We start from the raw sequence: 21815 nt of genomic DNA on the forward strand, positions 1-21815 counted from the left end.
TGTCAGTAGTAAAGAAGCCTACAAAAAGTCTGAAAAAAGTATATAAAAAGAATAGCAATTGCATTTCTCAGACACTCTTGACATTGTAAAAATCATTTTTGTACTTTCAAAACAAAAGCAAAAAGTACACAAACAACAACCAACGCGAAAGCACCATTACAAAGCCCAGATAGTTAAATCCAGGTCTCAGGAACACAGAATCACATACGATGTTTACACTCTCCAGGGTCAGAGAGTCCAGGGGCACTGGGAGCTGCCTTGTGTTCCACAGCCTCACAGACAGACAGGAGGTCCAGCGCCGCTACTCTGTTCTTCTGGATTCCTCCTAAACATGTTTTGGGTGCAGTAACCATTTCTTTCATCTTTTTAAACACAGGTACCTTTGGGGCTGGCCTTCTCAAGGAAGCCCAGCTTCATGTGATTGAGAATACAGTGTGCAATCGCTATGAGTTTCTGAATGGAAGAGTCAAATCCACCGAGCTCTGTGCTGGGCATCTGGCCGGAGTCACTGACAGTTGCCAGGTAAGAAAAGATCAAGAGACCAAAGTTAGTCTTGTGCTCTCCTGTCTCAGTCTCAGCCCCTTAGACTTCAGTCCCAAAGTGACAAATTCTAGCAGGATTTGTCCACGTTAAACCCCAGTTTAAGTGTTGCTCAGAAACTCCCTAGATCTGTCCTGAATGCATATTCAGATAATCTAAGGGGATGTCTTGGGGCTTGAGTTCCAGATCTGTAGCAAGGGAGTTTTAAGTGCCATAACTACCTCAGGTCACTCACCCTCCTGGGGTGTGCTTGTGGCCAGGGACAAAAGTGGTGACTTTCTGGTAGGGAAGGAGGTAGAGGGTACAGGACAGAGACCAACTGCACACACTTTACAGTGATGCCCAGGCTAGACCAGTCTAAAGGAAACACCAACATAGGAAGGAATGTGTGCAGGATTCACCAGGGGTTTTTTACTCCTAGGAGAAACTAAGCGGTGTGGTTTCACTGAATAGACTTTGCTAAGTACTTAAGCACTGCAGATGCTTGAGTAATATGCTCATGAGTTCCTTTCCGATTTCAATTACCAGGAAAATATACATGTGGATAATAGACGAATGCCATAATAAAAGGCTGGCAGGCTAACCCTTACCTGAATTTTTCCCTACCTCTGTTTAGAGTGACATTGGAGGGCCTGTGGTTTGCTTCGACAAGGACAAATACATTTTACAAGGAATAACTTCTTGGGGTCCTGGCTGTGCACGCCCCAATAAGCCTGGTGTCTATGTTCGTGTTTCAAGCTTTGTCACTTGGATTGAGGGAGTGATGAGAAATAATTAATTGGACAGGAGACAGAGTGAAGCATTGACTCACCTAGAGGCTGGAATGTGGGTAGGGATTTAGCATGCTGGAAATAACAGACAGTAATCAAACGGAGACACTGTCCCCAGCTACCAACTATGCCAAACCTCAGCATTTTTGGTATTATTGTGTATAAGCTTTTCCTGTCTGACTGCTGGGTTCTCCAATAAGGTGACATAGCTATGACATTTGTTAAAAATAAACTCTGTACTTATTTTGATTTGAGTAAATTTTGGTTTTGGTCTTCAAGATTTTCATGCTCTTTGTTCATCCCACAAATTTTAAATGGGCAGACTGAGGGGGTTTAGCTGCTTTTGATAAGGAACAGCTGCACAAAGCCCTGAGCAGGCTGCAAGGTCACAGAGGGGAGAGCTGAGAAGTCCTAGGAAGTTGTCCATGCATTTACCTCATCAGCTATGGAGGGCTTGACACACATTTTTACTGTCTTTATTTCTAACACGAAGATGAATGTTTTCAAAGCTGCAACATGTATGGGGAGTCATGTGAACCAGTTCTGTTATTGGAAATGAAATCTGTCACTGACTGCTTGACTTGAGCCCCGGAGCACAGAGCAGAGAGCTGTGTACCATGGAGTGAATCGGGCCATGGACGTGTAACACAAGACCAGCTGAGAGTCTGAATGTTATTCTGGGGCACATGTGAGTCTAGGACTGGTACCAAGAGCATGTAAATGAACAACAAGTAAATATTGAAGGTAGACCACTTGTTCCCCATTGCTAATTGCCTGCCCGGTTTTGAAACAGTCTGCAGTACACACGGTCACAGGAGAATGACCTGTGGCAGTGACACATGTTTAGAAGGAAGAGAAAGGGAAAATGTCCATTCTTTACAATTTAAAATTTTAATTGTTACCAAACAAAAATATCCACTCAAAATACAATTCAACAATTCAACAGTCATCTTAAAGCAGAGAAATGCAGAGAAAAGCAGAACTGCAAGTGACTGTGAATAAAGGGTGAATATAGTCTCAAATCCTCAAAGAGCTGTGTTTATTTCATCAACAAATAGATTATTTGTATTCAATTCTGATGTGTTTTAAGGATTAAGATGCTCATTTTACAATTAGCGCACATGTGTATATTGTCACCTGTTTTCCTTACAGAAATGTTCTTCTTCATGGTTAATGTTTCCCTTTGGTACCAATTTTGCCTGTTCACATAAAGTATTTCATTTTAAAAACTCAGCAGAAAATACAGATTGCATCTGAAAAGATATTGAATATAACATACAAAGCAGAACACACAAGTTCCACATTTCAAAAGCCTCGATAACAAAAAAGAAAGATCAAATCCCTTGTTAGTCTCTGTAAAGTCATTTATAAAGCTCCTGCTGATCCTGTTAAGCATGGATATAATTGATCTTTCTTTTAAATTAAAATGTAAGCTCTTACCCAAGACAACTCGAAGTGCCAAGATTGAATGGGAACTGTCCATGTTTTCCACTTATGACCACGGGCACCATCGTAACTGAACTCACAAATATAAGAAAAATATCCCTTCACTTTTAAAATCCTAAGACCCAGGAATCAGAATCCATGGGATTTGTTTAGTGAAAAAGGGAATCTGTGGCTCTACGTGTCCACAAAAGGAGGGCCAGACATGTCCCAAATAATCTCAGAACCACAGCATCATTTTGTAAATAACAGAGGCAAGACCTCAGATTGTACAGCAGATTGGTTCTTATTGCTGGAACAGGGTCTAAACCATGCCTGGCACCCCAGATGTTACAGAGGAGGTGGATGAGAGAGACTCCAAATGCACACACTCTATGGCCCAGGTGCCTGTGATTCAGTTTTCTCATTAACAGGATTCCCAAATCATCATCCTCCAGGTAGTCTTCAGAATGGTCAGTTAGGGGCTCAGTCCCTTGACTGATCAGATTTGATGAAAGCATTTCTGTACAACTTTCTCAAATCCTTGGTCGGCACATCCCACATTCTTGATGGAGCTGTCATGAGAATCAGGTGGGGGGCTTCTCTTGTCTCTCTTTAGCCTAATGGGTCAGAGACCACAGGGAACACAAGAAAAAAACCCAGGAAGGCCTGTGCACCTGACAGGTTCTTTGTTAAACTGGCTACATATTATGTGTTCCCAGAAACTTCAACAGCATTACAAATCCTAACTCATCCAACACAATATAAAAATACTCTGGATAGTTTGAAGTCTTTATACAATATTACAACAGTGCGGCATGTTGTACTGAAATGCACACGTGCATCTCCGCAAGGCACAGTTTTGCAAGGAGGATCAGCTCCTGGATAGCTCCTTCCTTCTGTCTTTGTCAGGGGCCTCAAAGGTGAGAGCTGGACACTGGGGTTTTCTTATTCCTGCCACATTTATAGGAATGTGGACTGAAAAAACAAAGGAGAAAGTCTTTAGGGAAGATTATGTAACTAGTTAGAAGAGGGTCTTCTGTTATTATTTAATAGTATAGCTGGTTTTGATCAAATACATTCATGCATAACTTCTCATAAAAACCCCACTCTAAGGTAACAACAATATCTGTCTCCAGGCTTGTTTTTTATCTGTATTCAGACCTTAGACGGGGGTGTTACAGGAAGTCAGGGATCCCAAATGGAGGGATCAGCTGGAGCCGCAGCAGAGGAACATAAATTGTGAAGATTTCATTTTAATATGGACATTTATCAGTTCCCCAAATTAATACTTTTATAATTTCTTACACCTGTCCTACTTTAATCTCTTAATCCTGTTATCTTCATAAACTGAGGATGTGTGTCACCTCAGGACCACTATTGTGTTAACTGTACAAATTGATTGTAAAACGTGTGTTTGAACAATATGAAATCAGTGCACCTTGAAAAAGAACAGAGTAACAGTGATTTTCAGGGAACAAGGGAAGACAACCATAAGGTCTGACTGCCTGCAGGATCGGGCAGAACAGAGCCATATTTTTCTTCTTGCAGACAGTCTATAAACAAATGTGCAAGTAGGGAAGATATCACTAAATTCTTTTCCTAGCAAGGAATATTAATAATTAAGACCCTGGGAAAGGAATGCATTCCTAGGGGGAGGTCTATAAACAGTTACTCTGGGAGAGTCTGTCTTATGTGGTTGAGATAAGGACTGAAATATGCCCTGGTCTCCTGCAGTACCCTCAGGCTTACTAGGATTGGGAAACCCTGTCCTGGTAAATTTGAGGTCAGACCAGTTCTCTGCTCTCGAACCCTGTTTTCTGTTGTTTAAGATGTTTATCAAGACAATATGTGCACCGCTGAACATAGACCCTTATCAGTAATTCCGCTTTTGCCCTTTGCCTTGTGATCTTTGTTTTTGCCCTTTGCCTTGTGATCTTTGTTCTCCTTTTTGCCCTTTGAAGCATGTGATCTTGCAACCTACTCCCTGTTCTTGCAACCCCTCCCCTTTTGAAACCCTTAATAAAAACTTGCTGGCTTTAAGGCCCAGGTGGGCATCATGGTCCTACCAATATGTGATGTCATCCCCAGAGGCCCTGCTCTAAAATTCCTCTCTTTGTACTCTTTCTCTTTATTTCTCAGCCAGCTGACACTTATGGAAAATAGAAAGAACCTACATTGAAATATTGGGGGCTGGTTCCCCTGATACAGGGGTTTGTTAGCATTATAGCATTTAAGTTCTTCATGAACTTCTACTGAATTAACATGTGTTTGGAAATGAGCTGTTAACATGAACAAAAACCAGCAGAAATGATAAAATAATCCAGTGTGATTTTAAAAGGGAAATGATAACAAGTTTTAGTAATTTAGCACTAAGTGATTTTTGTAGAGTAAATAATCATGGATCACAGGTAATGTGCTTAATTTGCAGCACTGTAAGCCATACTTCTACTAGATTTTTTTTCATGTGTAGAGACTAGGTACAATTAATTAATGTACCCAACTTTTCGTTATGAAAAATGATAAACAGAAAAAAATTAGAAAGAATCTGGGTACCTTAAATTTTAGCTGGTATAATCCTTCATGTTTATATGTTAGTTCCTTGCACACCATCTGGACAACCCCCCTCTACCCACATTCCCCAAGTCAAAAAAAAAAAAAAAAAAAAGAACCAATACTAACTGCTTATTTTTAATGTGACTGAAGCAGTAGAAGAGTCTTGATTTCAAAGGACTCCCTTTTCTTCCATTTTTTCCTGATGAGTTTGCAAATCTGATCCCTGATTGGTTTGGGGATAAAGAATGAAAGCATCCCTCTCACTTTGTAAACAGATGCAGTCAATGGAATAGAATCAAAGGAAAGAAAGCTGTTCCTCAGTATTTTTTATATATTAAAAATATTTACAGTTCCATGTTCTTAATTCCCAGGTCATTATTAAGATTGCTTTTTAATTGTTAAATTAGATGTTATATCATTTTTTAAAACTGCACAAGCAACACAAGACTACGTTGTTCTAATTTTTAAAGAAAATCAAACAGTACAGAAGTCTCTGGCAAGAAAGTGATGGCCCTCCCTTCCCTACCCCTCTTCCCAGCACATTTGTGTCTGCAGAGGGCATATATTATTATTTTACATCTTTTACTATACATTCTCATATTCATATCTCTATCTTCTTAATGAAAAAATTTCAAACAATTAGAAAGAATTTGTGTAATGTGAATTTTTCTTGACATAATTCCTCATGTTAATGTATTATCTGGGTATTAGTTTTCCTTATACCCTATTTAAACACCCCCCTCCAAAACTCAATCTCTCTCTTCTCTATCTTCCTACTAATGTCTATTACCTATATATCATCTATTATCTATATATCTGTCGACCTATCTATCCAGACATTACCTATCATCTATCATCTATTATTTATCTTTTATCTACTATCACTTATCTATCTATGATTGTCATCTATTATATCTATCTATCTATCATTCATCTACCTATTATCTATCATCTGTGTGTCATCTGTCTTCCTATCCAGCTACAGAGAGAAACTGCCTTTGGTTTTAGTTTTTTATAAATACTATAGTATGCTGTTCAGTGACATTTCACTTTGTAATCAGTCTTGAAAATCTGCCTATGCCATTCCATCTACACAGACCTGACTCCTCACTCTGTAGAGTAAGCCACATTGTTAATCCCCTGCTGCTGCATGCAGCGATTTCCACTTTCACATGTCAGCAGCTTCTGCCTTTAGATCACTTCTGAGTCTTAGCACCTTATATGGAAATGCTTCTCTCTTCACAACCACATTTTAAAAAATAATGTGTATTCTTATCTAGCTTTGGAGAGATTTTTTTACATTAACCTTTTGTATCTCCTTTGAATTTTTTGCTTACAATATGACATGAGGATTTATTCTTATTTTTTTCCCTGTGGATATTCAATTTTCTCAACATCATTCTTTCCCCAGTGGTTTGAAATGTTGCTTTTATTTAGGGTGCATTGAATTTTGGACAGTACCTGCCAAGTTTTTCTACATCATCCACTGTCTCTGGCAAGGCGATACCCTTGGTTTCGGGCAAAAGCATCACGAGGCCACCACAAATGGATGCCAGGATACCTGTGGAATAGGGGGAAAGTGTTAACGCCCCAGGAAGACATAGCTGGGCCCTCTCCCATGGGTCTGCTCACTCTGAAGCCACCATGTTGCTCACTGGAGTAGCTCTCAACCACAGCAACCTCTGCATCCCAGATCAATGCCCCAGCTCTCCCTTATCACAGCTTCAAAGCTTCTCTCCCTTCCTCAAACCCTAAGTAGCACCACGGCCCCTGTACACCTGGCAGTCATGTGTTCACTCACACATCTCACAGTGATTGACTGAGTGCCTTCTGAGTGCCTTCTTAGGGTCCAACACCCAAGGGCTCCCCTCCTGCATTGCAGAGAAACAGAGTGCTGGAGGGGAGTCCCCTCTGCGCCTGTTCACTGACACTGTCACTAAGCTGCTCCTCTCCCTCCGATTCCTCCTATCACCTTACAGTGGAAAACTTGTCCTGGTGTCTACTCTGGGACCAGCCTTCTCCTAGGCCTGTCTCTTTGGGCTCCTCACTGTAGGGATCAACCCTTCCTCCAGTATCTTCAACCTGTTGGGAGAAGCTTTCAAACATATTCAGATCTTTCCTGTTTGACCAGCCTTCTCTCAATCTCGCCTCATCCTTCCATTATCATCCTTTCTTTTCCTGCTCTTTAGAGTCAAACTAAATAGGAACACTTTTACACTGTTGGTGGGACTGTAAACTAGTTCAACCATTGTGGAAAACAGTGTCACGATTCCTCAAGGATCTAGAACTAGAAATACCATTTGACCCAGCCATCCCATTATTTGGTATACACCCAAAGGATTATAAATCATGGTGCTATAAAGACAGATGCACATGTATGTTTATTGCAGCACTATTCACAATAGCAAAGACTTGGAATCAACCCAAATGTCCATCAGTGACAGACTGGATTAAGAAAATGTGGCACATATACACCATGGAATACTATGCAGCCATAAAAAAGGATGAGTTTGTGTCCTTTGTAGGGACATGGATGCAGCTGGAAACCATCATTCTCAGCAAACTACCGCAAGAACAGAAAACCAAACACTGCATGTTCTCACTCATAGGTGGGAATTGAACAATGAGATCACTTGGACACAGGAAGGGGAACATCACACATCAGGGCCTATTGTGCGGAGGGGGGAGAGGGGAGGGATAGCATTAGGAAATATACCTAATGTAAATGACGAGTTAATGGGTGCAGCACACCAACTTGGCACATGTAATCATATGTAACAAACCTGCATGTTGTGCACATGTACCCTAGAACTTAAAGTATATTAAAAAAAAAGTAAGACTAGATACTGTCTAAAAGAATACCTCAAAAATGTAAAACAAATTTAAATAATAATAAATGGTAGAATAAAAAAAACTAGCCACCCTCCCCTATTTTCTCTACTTCTTTGTATCCTAGTGGTGTGCTGGTAAATGCCTAACAACCTTCTTTGGGCAATCAAGCCCTGATTGGCAGCATCTGCTAATGTGCATGGTGTAAATGCTCCCACTGTGGGCCCTTCGGGCTGCTGACACAACATCCCTGACTGTGCCACTGGGAAGAGATGCAGGAGCCCCACCAGTGGTGCTTCCACCATAAAGATGCAGCAGACACAATCTAAGGAGCACAAGTAATACTGAAGATGTAGTAGATGGATTAGGAACTGATGAGTGTTGGGCATTTATTGCGTCTGTTTCTCATATATTTCATATTCTTTACTTTTTGATGATATCCGTGCTTGACGACTGACTGACAAAATTCTTGAAAATGTAGCTGATATGGTTTGAATCTGTATCTCCACCCAAATCTCATCTCGAATTGTAAACTCCACCATGTTGAGGGAGGAACCTGGTGGGTGGAAGGTGACTGGATCGTGGGGGAGGTTCCTCCATGCTGTTCTTGTGATAGTGAGTGAGTTCCCATGAGATCTGATGGATCTGTAAGTGATAATTTTCCTTGCTCTTCCCTTACCTGGTGCGATGTAGGACGTGCCTGCTTCCCCTTCCACCATGATTGTAAGTTTCCTGAGGCCTCCCCGGCCATGTGAAACTGTGAGCCAATTAAACCTCTCTTCTTTATAAATTACCCAGTCTTGGGCAGTTATTTCTAGCAGTGGCAAATAAACTAATATGGTAGCAGTTGGCCCTGGTGAGTGGGAGGTGCCAGCACCAGCATAGCACCATGCTCCAGGTCCTGCCTCTGCTTGCCCTCCCCTGGACTCAGCCTATATCCTCCCTGGCTCTGCTCTAGTCAGGTTCCTTCTGCCTCTCACTGGCCACCAGATCCATGTGTGCTACTTTCAGTCCTTAGGGTGGACCTGGTCTCATGCCCTCCTGCCTCGGGCTTCTCACCTGGTTTCCACTTCCTTGGCCACCTCCTCTCCTTCTGCCTAGGTCTGTCACTTTGCCATCCCTCAGGTCTCTGTACTAGGCCTCTGCTTTCCTCGTGCTCTGTCCTGATTTTCTGGGGGGCCTGGGCCACTCCCTCAGCTTCAATCAGTCTCTACTGCCAGGTGGCTTCCAGCTCTTCATCCTGAGGCCATACTTCTCTCCTGAGCTCAGCAGTGTTGAGCCTGCTGGTTTCTGCTTCCACTTGAACTCTTCCAGGTGCCTCAAACTGTGCACAGCTGACACAGAGCCCCATCACCCTGCAGACCCCCAACCTTGCTGCTCCAGTGCCTGTGCCACCTGTGTCTCCCCAGACACCTGGGCCTCCCAGCTCACCATGCCCTCTCCCTATGTCCATCAGTGGTCCCATCTTGCTCAGCTGGCTTCTAAGATATTTACTCAATCTGTCCACCTTCTCCATTCCCATTGCCACCCCCTTATTAGAAGCCACTGTGATCTTCTGATGATGGCGTCCTTGAATTGTCACCCCCAACATCATCCCTCCAACCCACTTGCATATCTACCATCAGAGGGATGATGCTGGGGGTCCTTCCAACCCATTTGCATATCTGTTTCTACAATGCAAGGCCAGCTCTGTCCACCTCAGGGTGAAACTGTCCAGTCACTTCCCACTGCTGTATGTGTAAAGAGCAAAACCTTGGCATGTCCTTGAGGCCCTTCCAGATCCAGTCCCTGCCCTGCCCTGGCGCTGCCTTTCTTAAGGTCCAGCTCACACCTGCAATCCATCCTCTAGCACCAGGTGCTTAAGGATGTGGTGTCCTCTTGCTCTGAACTTTCCACTGCCTGGAGCACAGCCAGCCCCTCTCAGCCTAGACATTGCTTCCTTCCTCCCTGACCTGCTCCCCTACACTCAGGGGCCAAGGGTCCCTGTGACCTATTCTCATAGGAGCTTCTGCTTTCAGGGTCTCAGCAGTTATCACATTCTGTTGTCACTGAGTTTTTAGAAATTCGGCTGTCTCCCTAGCTGTCTCAGGCCCTGCCTGCCTGCCACTGGGCTATGGGCTGCAGTCCTGAAGGTCATGTGTCATGTCTCCTGGACTACTCTGTCTTTGCTGGACAGTGGCACTTTCTGCTTTTTCATGCTGACCACAGAATTAACACTCAGCTTGATGACCAACTCCCATACAATAATTTGAGGTGATCCTGTATTGAGGTCACTGGTGTCAAGTGGTAGAAGCTGACTCTCTGTCCCTCACACTGTCAAAGGACTTTTGCATGAATCAGAAGGTCTGTCCACATGGACTTAGTATTTTCATTCAAATTTCAACTGCTGAACAATAAATGAAAAACATTCTCTACCGGAAGTAAGGAAGTGGAGGTAGAGACAGGGTTGAGGGAGAAAGGGGCCAACCCATATCCTTTATTGCAGAGGAGGGCACAGGGGAAGTGTGTGAAACCCAGGCAGGACAGTTGGAGCAGCCCTGGAGAAGTGGGGCACTGAATTCCCCAGGGTCCTTCCTAGACTGTGATTCTGTCCCTTCACAAGTCCTATGGAAGCTGGAGGTAGGAGGAGCGGTGCACTCGAGGGATCTAGAGGAGGTGATGGAATGTGTGCCCGAGGTTCCATATCCCCTGCTCCCTCTGGGTGGATTTTTAGCATCAAAGCCAATGAAGATATGATATCAATAGACAGAGAATACCAGAAATACAATTAGTCATTAGGCTTATTTTTGTTATGTTTTATTATTTACTTATTTTAGAGATAGGTTCTCACTCTGTTGCCCAGGCTGGAGTGCAATGGTGTGACCATAGCTCACTGCAGCCTTGATCCTACTGCCTCAGCATCCTGAGTAGCTGGGACTACAGGCACCCATGGATCACCATGCCTAGCTAATTTTTACATTTGTGTCAAGGCAGTCTTGCTATGTTGCCCATGCTGGTCTTGAACTCCTAAGCCCAAGCAATCCTCCCACTTTGGTCTTACAGGTGTGAGCCACTACACCTGGCCCTCATTTTTAAACATATTGAATATTTAATTTAGTCCCCTGAAAAGTATTGGTTATGTTCTCTAATATCTTAAGAGTTTCATAGCATTTAACTCAGAACCCAAAGAATGCTAATTGAACATTATTTATCAGCACCCTTTAATATAAAGTAAATTAAAACCATTCATTATAACTGAATTGGCTCCTCAAAACTGAAATAGTTATTATAATAAGATGAAATTAATATCATAACTATCAATGAAATAGTTATTATAGTAAGATAAATGACTATTGTTATTCTCGAACCTAATGATTATTATAGTTTTCTTTTAATACAAGGAATGTAGATGAAAGCTCTTAAGAATAGCAAATGAGTTCTTACCAAAGATGATCAGAGGTAGTTCTAGCCACACGGCTGCTAGCCGAAAGAGGAGAAACGGGGCTATGATTCCCCCAAAATCACACAGACCTGAACAGAGTGAAACTCCGAAATTTCTGTTGAATGAAAAGTAATTTTAAATGAAACCTATTTCAACAAATGACTTCAAGATGACATATTCAGACATATTAAAAAACCAAAGGAAGTGTGACAATACTTTGCATTTTCTAACTTTGAAAACGACTACTCTCGTGAACTCTAAGCAAAACATTTCCATTCTGCACATTTCTCAGTGAGGCTAGTGAGGAAGTCTCCAGCATGGGTGGAGGGTGTTATCCATCGGCAACTCACTGCACTGCCTGCTCTGGGTCACTTTGTGCCACTTTGGTTTCCTCATATGAGGGCAAAGTGTGCCCACGGAATGCTTCCCCAGCAGAGGAAGTCGATTTACACTAATCCGCGCATACTGTTTCCTTTCGTCCTTCATAACCAGCTGCTCACCACTGCACCAATGCATGTAATGTAGTCAAAGAGAGGCCATAGTCTTGTGGCAGGTGACGCTGATGGATGAAGATTTCACCCACAGTCTAAGCAAGGGCACCTAGAGGTCTTCTGGTTCCAAGTCAAGTGCCTTTCCTTGAAACCGTAACAGTGTGTGATGATATTAATATGAGAAATACTTCTATCACAAAATGCAGCAGGCAGCAATGCAGAAAGCAGTGATAACTCAAAGCATATCTTCTTTACTGGCTGGATTCAGCCCAGGCTAATATATCACTGAGCTAAGGAAACTATTTCATAGTTTTTAACTAAATCAACTTAAAACACTGGTCTACAGAGTTACTTAGGAGAAACCACAAAGTTTGTAGAATTACCGTAATGTTGTTGGGTACAATTCTGAATTTACCAAATAAACAATTTCAAAGGCCATGGTTATCCCTAGTCTTCCCAGTGTAGCCACTGTGGTCCTTAACAATGGTATTCCTGCAAACACAGAAAGTTTGGAAGGGAGGAGTTAGGGGTCTGATTTCATTAATATTTTACAGAACAACCAAAGGTATTTGCTTTGTGGCCTCCAGTCTGAAGTCTTTGCCAATTTTAAGCACAAATAATAGAACCTTCTACTAACGTAACCAAATTGCAACAACAACGAAACTAGATGACAGCTAATATTTTAGAGCACTAGATGCCTTTCGGAGCAGGTTGGATTATGGGAAATACAATTCAAGAGCCGTTTGTGGAGCATGAGCAGCCACTACATTGGAACACTGTTCCGGGCAATGACCTCCTAGAGCACACTGGCCTTTTGTCCAGGAGGTAGTTTCCAGTCATGTCTTTGAGCCACCACGTTCCCACTGCTGGTGCCCAGCTGTCCTTTCTGTGCTTACCTTGTGGTGATGACACAAGGAATAGCCGTTCCCAGCACACCAGGGGAGCCCCTCACGTGAGCTGACCTTGGTTTCTAGAGTAGAGCAAGCTTTGAGGACCAGGATCTTTGGAAGGGGACATCTATTCTGTGTGTTACCACTAAGGCAAATGTCACTCATTGTCTTCGTCATCCCCCATTGTACTACTTCCCTCAAGAAACCATCCAGAAGGAGCCACATTCATCAATGCTAATTGGTTCATCCATTTTAAAATGAACTGTTTTAGGACTGCTTTGGTTGTATGAAGAAATTTTCCTTTCCTCCCTAGAAACTAGTGGGAAATGCCAAACATTCTCTATTGAATATTTTCTTTCTTTTATGTTTTAAGGGCAGAGAAGTTAACCATTTTTACTCTAAAAAGTCACTGCTCCGGCTTTCCTAGAAGTTGTGCAATTGATGTCTTCCCATCCTAGGAGATATGGTACTAAGGACATATGCCCTGCATGAACAAGACCATATCCACTCTCCAAAGCAAAACGAAGCATGTCCAGTGTTCATGCACCTTTCATTTTCCCTTTATGCCCACACGTATGTTCATTTAGCACTAAATCATCCTCCTGTTTTCCAGGGGAATTATTGAACCTTCCTGAATATATAATTTTTAGTAGAAAGAGAGGCATGAATGAGGAGGATGAAAGAAGAGAATCAAGCTCAGTAGACTTCTGTGTGTTCTCTCTAGAGAATAGCCAGGTCAAAAAAAAAAAAAAAAAGCTAAAATTCATTAAATAAAACAATTGTCCAGGAGGGCAAGCATAAGGAAAAGATGACTCAAGAATCCAAATCATTTCTGGGAGTCTGGAGTTTGCGTATTTTGACTGCGAACTGGCCGAGGACATCCTGGTGCACTTCATGTTTTTCCCACATGAGAACCCTTGTAACTGTCACGTTAACTGTTACATCAGGCAGTGAGGAGGCCAGGGTTGTGCTGATGTGGTAGGCCACTGTCTGCTCTGGAGCAGAAGGTTTGTCAACATGTGTTGTTGTTTAGGCTTTGCTTCTTTATGAAGGCCAAGAAAAGGGGGGTGGAGACTAGGAAATGCATTCCACTCCATCTCTCAATGAGCATGTGGTACTGAGAGGGGAAAGTGGGAACAAAGCCTCAGATTCCCTGGGTGCCAGCCCAATGGGACCATCTCCTGCCACTCCCAGACTGCAGAGAAGGCCGCTTGCTACCTAGGAAACAGCTTCACTATCCAGGCTGGGTTCTTCCATTGTAGGTTTCTTTTCATTGAATCAAGATTGCTCTAAAATTGAATCCCACTGACAAATTCAAGGGCAATTTGGGTTTATAACTGAGGCAAGGTCTGTTTCATGGAAAAATCCAAACAAAAACCAAGAGACCAAATTAAAACACACACACACACACACACACACACACACACACACACACACACACACTCCTACCATGATAAACATATGTGGTTAACTCAGATAAATAGCCAGTCAATTCAGTAAAACATTCAGAAAACACCAAATTGCCCCACTTGTGGAGATGTGGTCTGTCCTGCACGTTGACCTTAATCTGAAAGACTCCCAACTCTTTTCCAAGCAGTAGAGTCCAGTACCAAACTATACTGGAACAGAGATTTTGTTGAAATATGTAACCAAAGAGAAGTTGCTACGGCATTGCATGGTTCATTAACTAAAAAATAAAAAGAAAACTATTAGGAAGTATGAATAAATATATATGCACACAAAAATTCTTGATTCCAGTAATAAGCTAAATTCATTTTGAGGTGGCCATAGACATCTTTTGGCAGCAATGACAAAAACCACAGGGCAATTTAAAAATGAGTACTGAAACTAAAATTGTCTTCCACAGAGTTATATGAGAGCAAAGGAAATGTTTTCTTCTGAAAGTGGATTTGGTCAAGCTACTAGAGATTATTGGGAATAATACCTCAATTACTGAAGAAAGGATGAAGGACTTAAACAAAACTTTATATGTACTCCGAATGGATAATCTACTCTGAGTTCTGAAATAAAGTTTAGTGAGAAATTCTAGTAGAAATGTCTAAATTAAGATACATGAACTCACTTTTCACTTAAAGAAAAATAAAAGTGGAAGACAAGTTTCCCAGTTCAAGAAGACGACTTACCCGAACTGCTAGGTTTGTGGCCATCCTAAATAAACTCAAATTAAAGATGGCAGACATATATGGATAAAGAAAGGTCTCTTTTTTCCAGACATTAATGAGCATTCAGAAATTTGGGCTAGAAGCAGTGAGTCTGAAATGAGAATACAGCCAGAAATACTATTTCTTCTTCCAGATTTCCATTCTTTAGACCATGAAAAGTTGGGTCGAATGGAGGGAAAGCTGATTAAAGTGTTTGCTGTGAGACAATTTTAGAGCTGGTTTCTCCAAAAGCTCATCTGTATTCTCCCCAGGGGCTGGCGACCGACTGCTGATGTCAGGAATGACTGAGCAGAAAAGCCTTTCTCGTGCTAAGTACCCAGTCGCTGGAATCAAGTCCAATGGGTCTTTAGATTGGAAGGACTCAAGGGAGGATCCTGTGTTAATATTTGGAACTCAGTTTAGGGATTTGAAATTAATTCTTGCCAGTCAGTCATGACTGACATAGGACTACAAAAGCAGCCAAGTCTGCAGAAGGCAAAAATAAAATGTGTCTAGAATAAGAGCAATTCGTTTTCAGTCTTGCTGAGAACAATTCTAAAGCTTCAATCAGGAAATTATATCTATAAAATAAAACTGGTTAGACAAGGGAGAACAGTCTATTCTTGGTGCTATATTTTCCAGTATATGAAAGTATTCTCTACAAAATAGTTTTATGACTATCTGACTAGTTACTTCTGTCTTGATTTGGACACACAGCCTTGAATGCTTTCTGGGGTCATTCTGAATGCAACAGACATGAAAGTCATACCAATCAATCTAGGACCACAGAAATCTTCTAGAGTAAAGTGTATATAGACCATGAAATGAGACACACTTAAGTCATGCATCTTTCTCTCTGCATTTCTAATTTCATATACAATGAATATTTCATTCATTCCTAGTCCACATACGATGAGAACAGAAGACTTCATCTCAGGGAGCTACAGTTTTATGTTACATCCAAAGTACCAAAGTAAAATAGAAGAGCAACGTCTCCAATATTTGTGATTTTTCATTCTTCTTAAATTAAACAATTGTGAGGGCAGGAATTGTGTCTATTTTGTTGACCTCTCCATTCCCCTCCTAGTTCAGTGGCTGGCAATGAGTCGATAGTGAATAGACATGTATTGAGAGGTAGCTATTGTACAGATCCTCCGACTCTTAGAATATGTTAACTCCTTGTAGCGGATTGAATAGTGTCTCCCAAAATTCATGTCTACCTGGAAGCTCAAGGCTATCACATTTGGAAATAAGGTCTTTGCAGATGTCATTAGTCAAGGTGACACAAGCAGAGAAGAGAATGTCCTGTGAATACGGAGGGAGAGAGGAGTGATGCCAAGGAGCTTCAAGGATTGCCAGAGAGAGGCATGAAGAGACCCTCCCTCAGAACCTCTGGACATAAGCACCGCTGGATGCCTTGATTCTAGACTCCCAGCCTCCACACCCAAGAGCATAAATGTCTGATGTTTCAGGCCGCTGAGTTTGTGGTACTTACTACAGCAGCCCTGGGAAGCGAATGTGCTCAGGGAAAACGAGAGATGTAAATAGGTAGTTGCTGTTTATCATCAAACATTCCAACATGGCAGGGGACTTGCACATTGTGTGTATGTGTATGCGTGTGTGTGTGTGTGTGTGTGTGTATGTGTGTATGTGTGTTCCGAATATTGGCATTCCCATAATTTTATTCAAATAGGGTCTACCTGGTGTTTTAATAATTCATAAACCTTCATTTAATTAATAAACTCATCTGTAAATATCTGACTATTCTGACTCCCACTATATTATCCATTTCTTGGCTGGTCCTCAGAGGATTCTCAAAGAAAGACAGCCTTTCTTGTGCAGACACAAAAGACGCCTGGAGAATCCAGCTTTCTCTGTAATCCCCACTTTGCCCCTCCTGGAAGAGGGAAATGATGAACTTGCTCTGCTTCACACATTCTCCGGCATGTGAAGCCCTCCTCTTCCCAGTCTCTGGTGTGCTATAGGGTAAGGATCTTCTGGGTGCTGCTCACCACCCATCAGGAGTCACGGCACCCTCTGCTTCCTTCTGGCCTGCACCTCATCTACCAGGACAGAGCCCTGCGAAATTTAACTCTGCAATATCTCTGAAATGAAATGACCCTCTCTCATCTAGGTCTGACTGCCCCAATTGTAACTCCTGCTCTCAGCATCTTCCCTTGCTCATAGCCATCTCTAAACTGCTGCAGTTATGCCAAGCTCACTCCTTCTCTGCAAGCTCACAGGACCACGTGCAGGGCCATCATGCTGGTGACAGATCATCTCTCAGGCTCATTGCCTGGATTCCAGTCACAGCAATGGACCCTCAGTTCCTGAATGCACAAAGGTGTTTCATACTTTTGGAAACTCTTCTCTAGTTTGGAAACCTGTCCTCTCTCCCCCTGATATCTGGCACATTTGAGTCTTCACACATGTTTAGTTCCCACTGCTGGGAAACCTTTCTTGAATCCCCTTCTGGATTGATCACTCCTCCCCAATCTATTTTTTATATTTCCAAATCTTGTAAATAATTTAATTAGTTTCTAAACCTTGCAAATAATTCATGACAATAAGAATCGTGACAGTATTAAAGTATCTGTATCCCTTAATAGATTGTGAACCATTCGAAGTCAAGAACTGCTTTCTTCTTCTAGTGTAACCTCAGCGTTTAGCATGGTGCCAGCAGCATGGCAGAGGCTCGGGATGTAAGTTAAACAACATCAGAGATATCGCAAAAGTAAGTCACATAAAGATGATTAACAGAAACCACATCACTATCAGCTAGATCGGGCACAATATCTGTTTCATTCATAAATGATCCTAACAACTGAGAAAAGAGAATCATCTACAGAACCAATCTCTTATCTTCAAAGTTTTTACACTGATTAAGCAAAAAATGGAGGGACATCATGAAAGCTTGCCTGATGCCAAGACTGTGATTCGATTGCACATTTCCTAAGAACAAGTGGCTCCCTATACTTGATTGTGGATTTAGGTGTTTTGAAGTCCTTTGGCTGCCAAGCAGATGTGGGGTAAGATTACCTTCTGGTAAGAATGCAGTGACAAGGCATGCCACCCCCGCCACTATATTGCTTGCCGCAAAGGGGAGGCGTCGTCCAAGGCGCTCAATGGTTAGTAGGATCAAGAGAGCTCCTGGCAGTTCCACCACTCCCGAGATGAAAAAGTCTATATAGAGGTTGCCTCCTATAATTCCCAGGCGCATGACAAGTCCTTGATACACCACTGCGCTTGTGAACCTGTAGCAACATTGAAAGACACCAGAGAACAAGTAAGAGATAACTTCCAGCTGATTTGAAGGAAGGGATGTGTTGTAAATTTAATGCAAGCTTTTAAATCCATCAGAAGTCAAACTTACCAAGCAAACATAAGAATAAGTGTGCATTTCCTCATTTGGGGAGTTCTCACCAGATCTAAAAAGGATGGATTACTAACTTCCTCATCTGTAACAGTGATCTATATAAGAAAAGCAGATTTCAGTAGCAATAGACAGCAAAAACAATAACAACAAAAAAAACAAAACAAAACAAACAAACAAAATAAACACCTGCATAGCATAGACTTGTCATTAACCAGAATCAAATGATCTTACTGAAGTGACTAGGGGCTTTCATAATATGTTAAAACCTGAGAATTAAAACACTTCTGCTCTGGCACTTAGAACACATCAAATTCACAAAGATAGGATTGCTGCACTGAGAATCTGTTCTTAGGATAATTTCAGCACTTTATGTTACACTGGTCTGTGTGTTCTAAAGTAAAATACACATGCACATTTATTAAATTGGGGGAAATGAGAGTCAGGGTGGGTGAAGCAAGTGGGATCCAACCAATTTAGGGTTTCTTTATAAACTAAGTCCTCAAATCTGACTTTCACAAACAAAATAGAGCAATGTTAAGTTTGAGAGCAAGCACCAAATGTATTATTTTGCTTTTGTCCATTTACTGTAATCTAGTATCTTTTTGATCCAGAAGAATTCAGCTCATCTCTATCTGGCCATTCAAGAAGTTGGTCTTTTCAATTCAATTCAGCAAATACTGCTATTGGCCAACCACGTACAAGACACTGAAAAAATCGAAGCTGGAGAGGACACCCCCCGATTCCCACACCCTGCCTCCAGTCTAACATGCGGAAGCATCAGAGCACGATCCCCTGCAGTGACCACAGCTCCAGTTTCCTGTGCTTACCAGTCTCTTATCTCTGCATGGAGGGCTCTTTGACCGCCTCAGTCCTGATGTTACCTCCCCTGGGAGGCCTTTCCTAGCCTCAGATAGAACTGATGGCTCCCAAATTCTGCCTCTACTCCCTGGACCTCTATCCTAGAACCCCCACAACAGCATTCCCCTGCGGGTCTGGAGCTCTTGGAAGGCAGGGAGTGCATTGCTACACCAAGCAAAGTGCCTGGTGTTCAACAACTGTTTGTGTAACTACTGAGTGCTGAAGCAAGAAGTCAAGTGTCCTGGTTATATCTGTTCCTTGGTGTTGTCCTCAGTTTCTCTGCTCCTGTTAAACAGAAATGCTGGCTACTAACGACAAGGTCCCTGTGGTCTATTTGTATAACACCAGATTTGGCCCAGATTGAATGAAAATCTAGGCAAATTTTCTCCAAAGCTTTGAGCCAAAGTCTCTCTACCAGTAATCACACGAATTTGACTTAGAGCATATGCACACCGATAGTACCTTGTCCATCACAGATTCTAAACAGTAAATTCAATAGATCAACCAAAGCTTGATATCTTATGCCTACCTTTGCTCCAAGGAAAGACACACACACAAAAGTAGACTGCAAAATGAATGCCTTTGGTCACTTTCTTTTCCAAAGTCTTCACAATCCTGTATTTCTTTTATACCAAGACACATTGGTTTTCTATATTTTAACATCTCTTAATTGGAAGGTGTCCTACAACTGAGCTGATAAGAAAGCAATGTGTCCCAGTTTAAACAACATGGTTTCCCTTACTTAGTGGTACATAAAATGACTATGTGTCTTAAAATCAATAGTGTCTAGAGTCAACAAAACAGTAGTTGCCATGACAATCGCTGTGGAAGACTGCGGATTGATTCCACCGTCCATTCTTCCCTTCCCACTTTTGAGAACACATAGAATTTTAGTTGGGCCTATGGCAGCCTAGTGAGAGTCATTTTTTCTATCCTCTTTTTCAACTGTGAGTGGCACTGTGATAAGACCTCAGCAATGAGGTGGTTGTGGGGGTCATGTTCTAGGTCTCAGCATTTAAAAAGGTAATAACTTGCAGGAAGAAGATGCCGGTGAGCTTCAACCATACAACCTGTGTAGGTGATGGTAGAGATGCAAGACAAATGGAACTCAGGCTCTGGAGGGCCTCATGGAGTACAGCTGCCTCACTAGAGCTGGGCTGCTCACCTCTGGGTGGGTGTGCTAGAGATAAAAACACTTTTCCCTTTTTCATCACTGTATTTTCGGGGACTTTGTTTCATTAGCAAGTTGACCTGGATCTTAACTAATATAATGTCTATTAAGATGACCCCTGAGCTAACCTTCTAAATTTGAAGACAGCAATGAGGGATTTTTCTGTGTCTACCTTAACCTTTGCTGCTCAAAAAACAAGATAGGAATATCAAAAGTGAAAGATAAGAACTCGATATATTACAAAAATATATTATTGTATAGTTGTTGCCAAAATGTTTGCTACAATTCATTTCTTTGTGTTAATACATTAAAATGGCTAGTGTTTATGGAGTGTGTGATATTAGATTCTGGACTAAGCACTTTACATGGATTATTTTAAGTCTCATCAAAGTTTTATAAAGTTAGTACTTTTGTTAATCTTACTCTATAAATAAGGAAAACAAGGCCTAGGGCTTTAAGGAGTGAATAGTAGCCAGGAATTGAAACCAGGCAACTGATTGGTGAGCCTGTGCTCCTGATCCCCACATGGCACTGCTGAATATATTTCATTCTAGAAACATTCTTGATAGTTGATGGTCACATCTAAATATTTTTAAAGAAAGACACTGTGCACTTGACCTAAAACTAAATCTTTAATTGTTTTAATAAAAAAAATTGACTAATTTAGATTTCAAAGATTTTTAAATTCAGGATTAAAACCACCATCCTGCGATGACAATGTTCCTGCATGAAAGTATCACCACCAACTCATTCCCATGAGCTTTTCCTTTTACTGAGGGCTTTTCCACAACTCAGACTTGGGGCTGCAGGGCAGTGTTAGTCTCAGACTCTTCTCTCTCCAGGGATTCCCTGACAGAATCCCTTGTCTACATATCAACACCACTGTCCATTCAGTGCACACAGGTGGCAATACATTTTTCTTTGCTTTTCAAAAGAAATATTCACAGCAATTTATTATTGGCTCTCTTTTATTTCCTCTTCAGTCTTCTGCTGAGAGCTATGACTTCTATCCACCAGCTACGAGTCTGAACAAATTCACTCTCACTCACGTTTCCAGTTCCAACATCCCAGAGTTGAAGGGAAATCCTGCATCACAAATTTCAAGATCTCTGGTCAGTTCAGGTAGATAGTTTGACTTTTTAAAAAAAATAAAAAAATTTTTTGAGATAGGGTCTCTCTCTATCACCCAGGCTGGAATGTAGTGGTGTAATCATGACTCACTACAGCCTCAACCTCCCTGACTCAAGCAATCCTCCCATCTCAGCCTCCTGAGTAGCTGGGACCACAGGTGCATGCCACAGAACCTGGTGGCGGCTTCTTCTTCTTCTT

The 21815-nt window shown here is 41.8% G+C and overlaps 2 protein-coding genes across 2 annotated transcripts in view; one reads left to right on the forward strand and one right to left on the reverse strand.

The window, feature by feature from the left end:
• The window catches only part of LPA (lipoprotein, Lp(a)), a 90116-nt gene extending 88556 nt beyond the window's left edge, over positions 1-1560 (forward strand). Inside the window, exons 23-24 of the mRNA XM_011935091.1 lie at positions 377-522; positions 1157-1560. Of these exons, the coding sequence (XP_011790481.1) occupies positions 377-522; positions 1157-1318 (308 nt within the window). The 3' untranslated portion in view covers positions 1319-1560. The remainder of the gene's footprint in view (positions 1-376; positions 523-1156) is intronic.
• A 1552-nt stretch (positions 1561-3112) lies between these two features.
• SLC22A3 (solute carrier family 22 (organic cation transporter), member 3) overlaps positions 3113-21815 on the reverse strand; it is a gene marked incomplete at its 5' end in the record, with an annotated part of 105709 nt that continues 87006 nt past the window's right edge. The window contains 6 exons of the mRNA XM_011935092.1: positions 3113-3710; positions 6750-6849; positions 11541-11653; positions 12413-12521; positions 18121-18335; positions 18455-18552. Coding sequence (XP_011790482.1) covers positions 3650-3710; positions 6750-6849; positions 11541-11653; positions 12413-12521; positions 18121-18335; positions 18455-18552 — 696 coding nt within the window. The remainder of the gene's footprint in view (positions 3711-6749; positions 6850-11540; positions 11654-12412; positions 12522-18120; positions 18336-18454; positions 18553-21815) is intronic.

The sequence above is a fragment of the Colobus angolensis genome, unplaced genomic scaffold (genome assembly GCF_000951035.1).
Source record: "Colobus angolensis palliatus isolate OR3802 unplaced genomic scaffold, Cang.pa_1.0 Scaffold14, whole genome shotgun sequence".
NCBI classification, from domain to species: Eukaryota; Metazoa; Chordata; class Mammalia; order Primates; family Cercopithecidae; genus Colobus; species Colobus angolensis.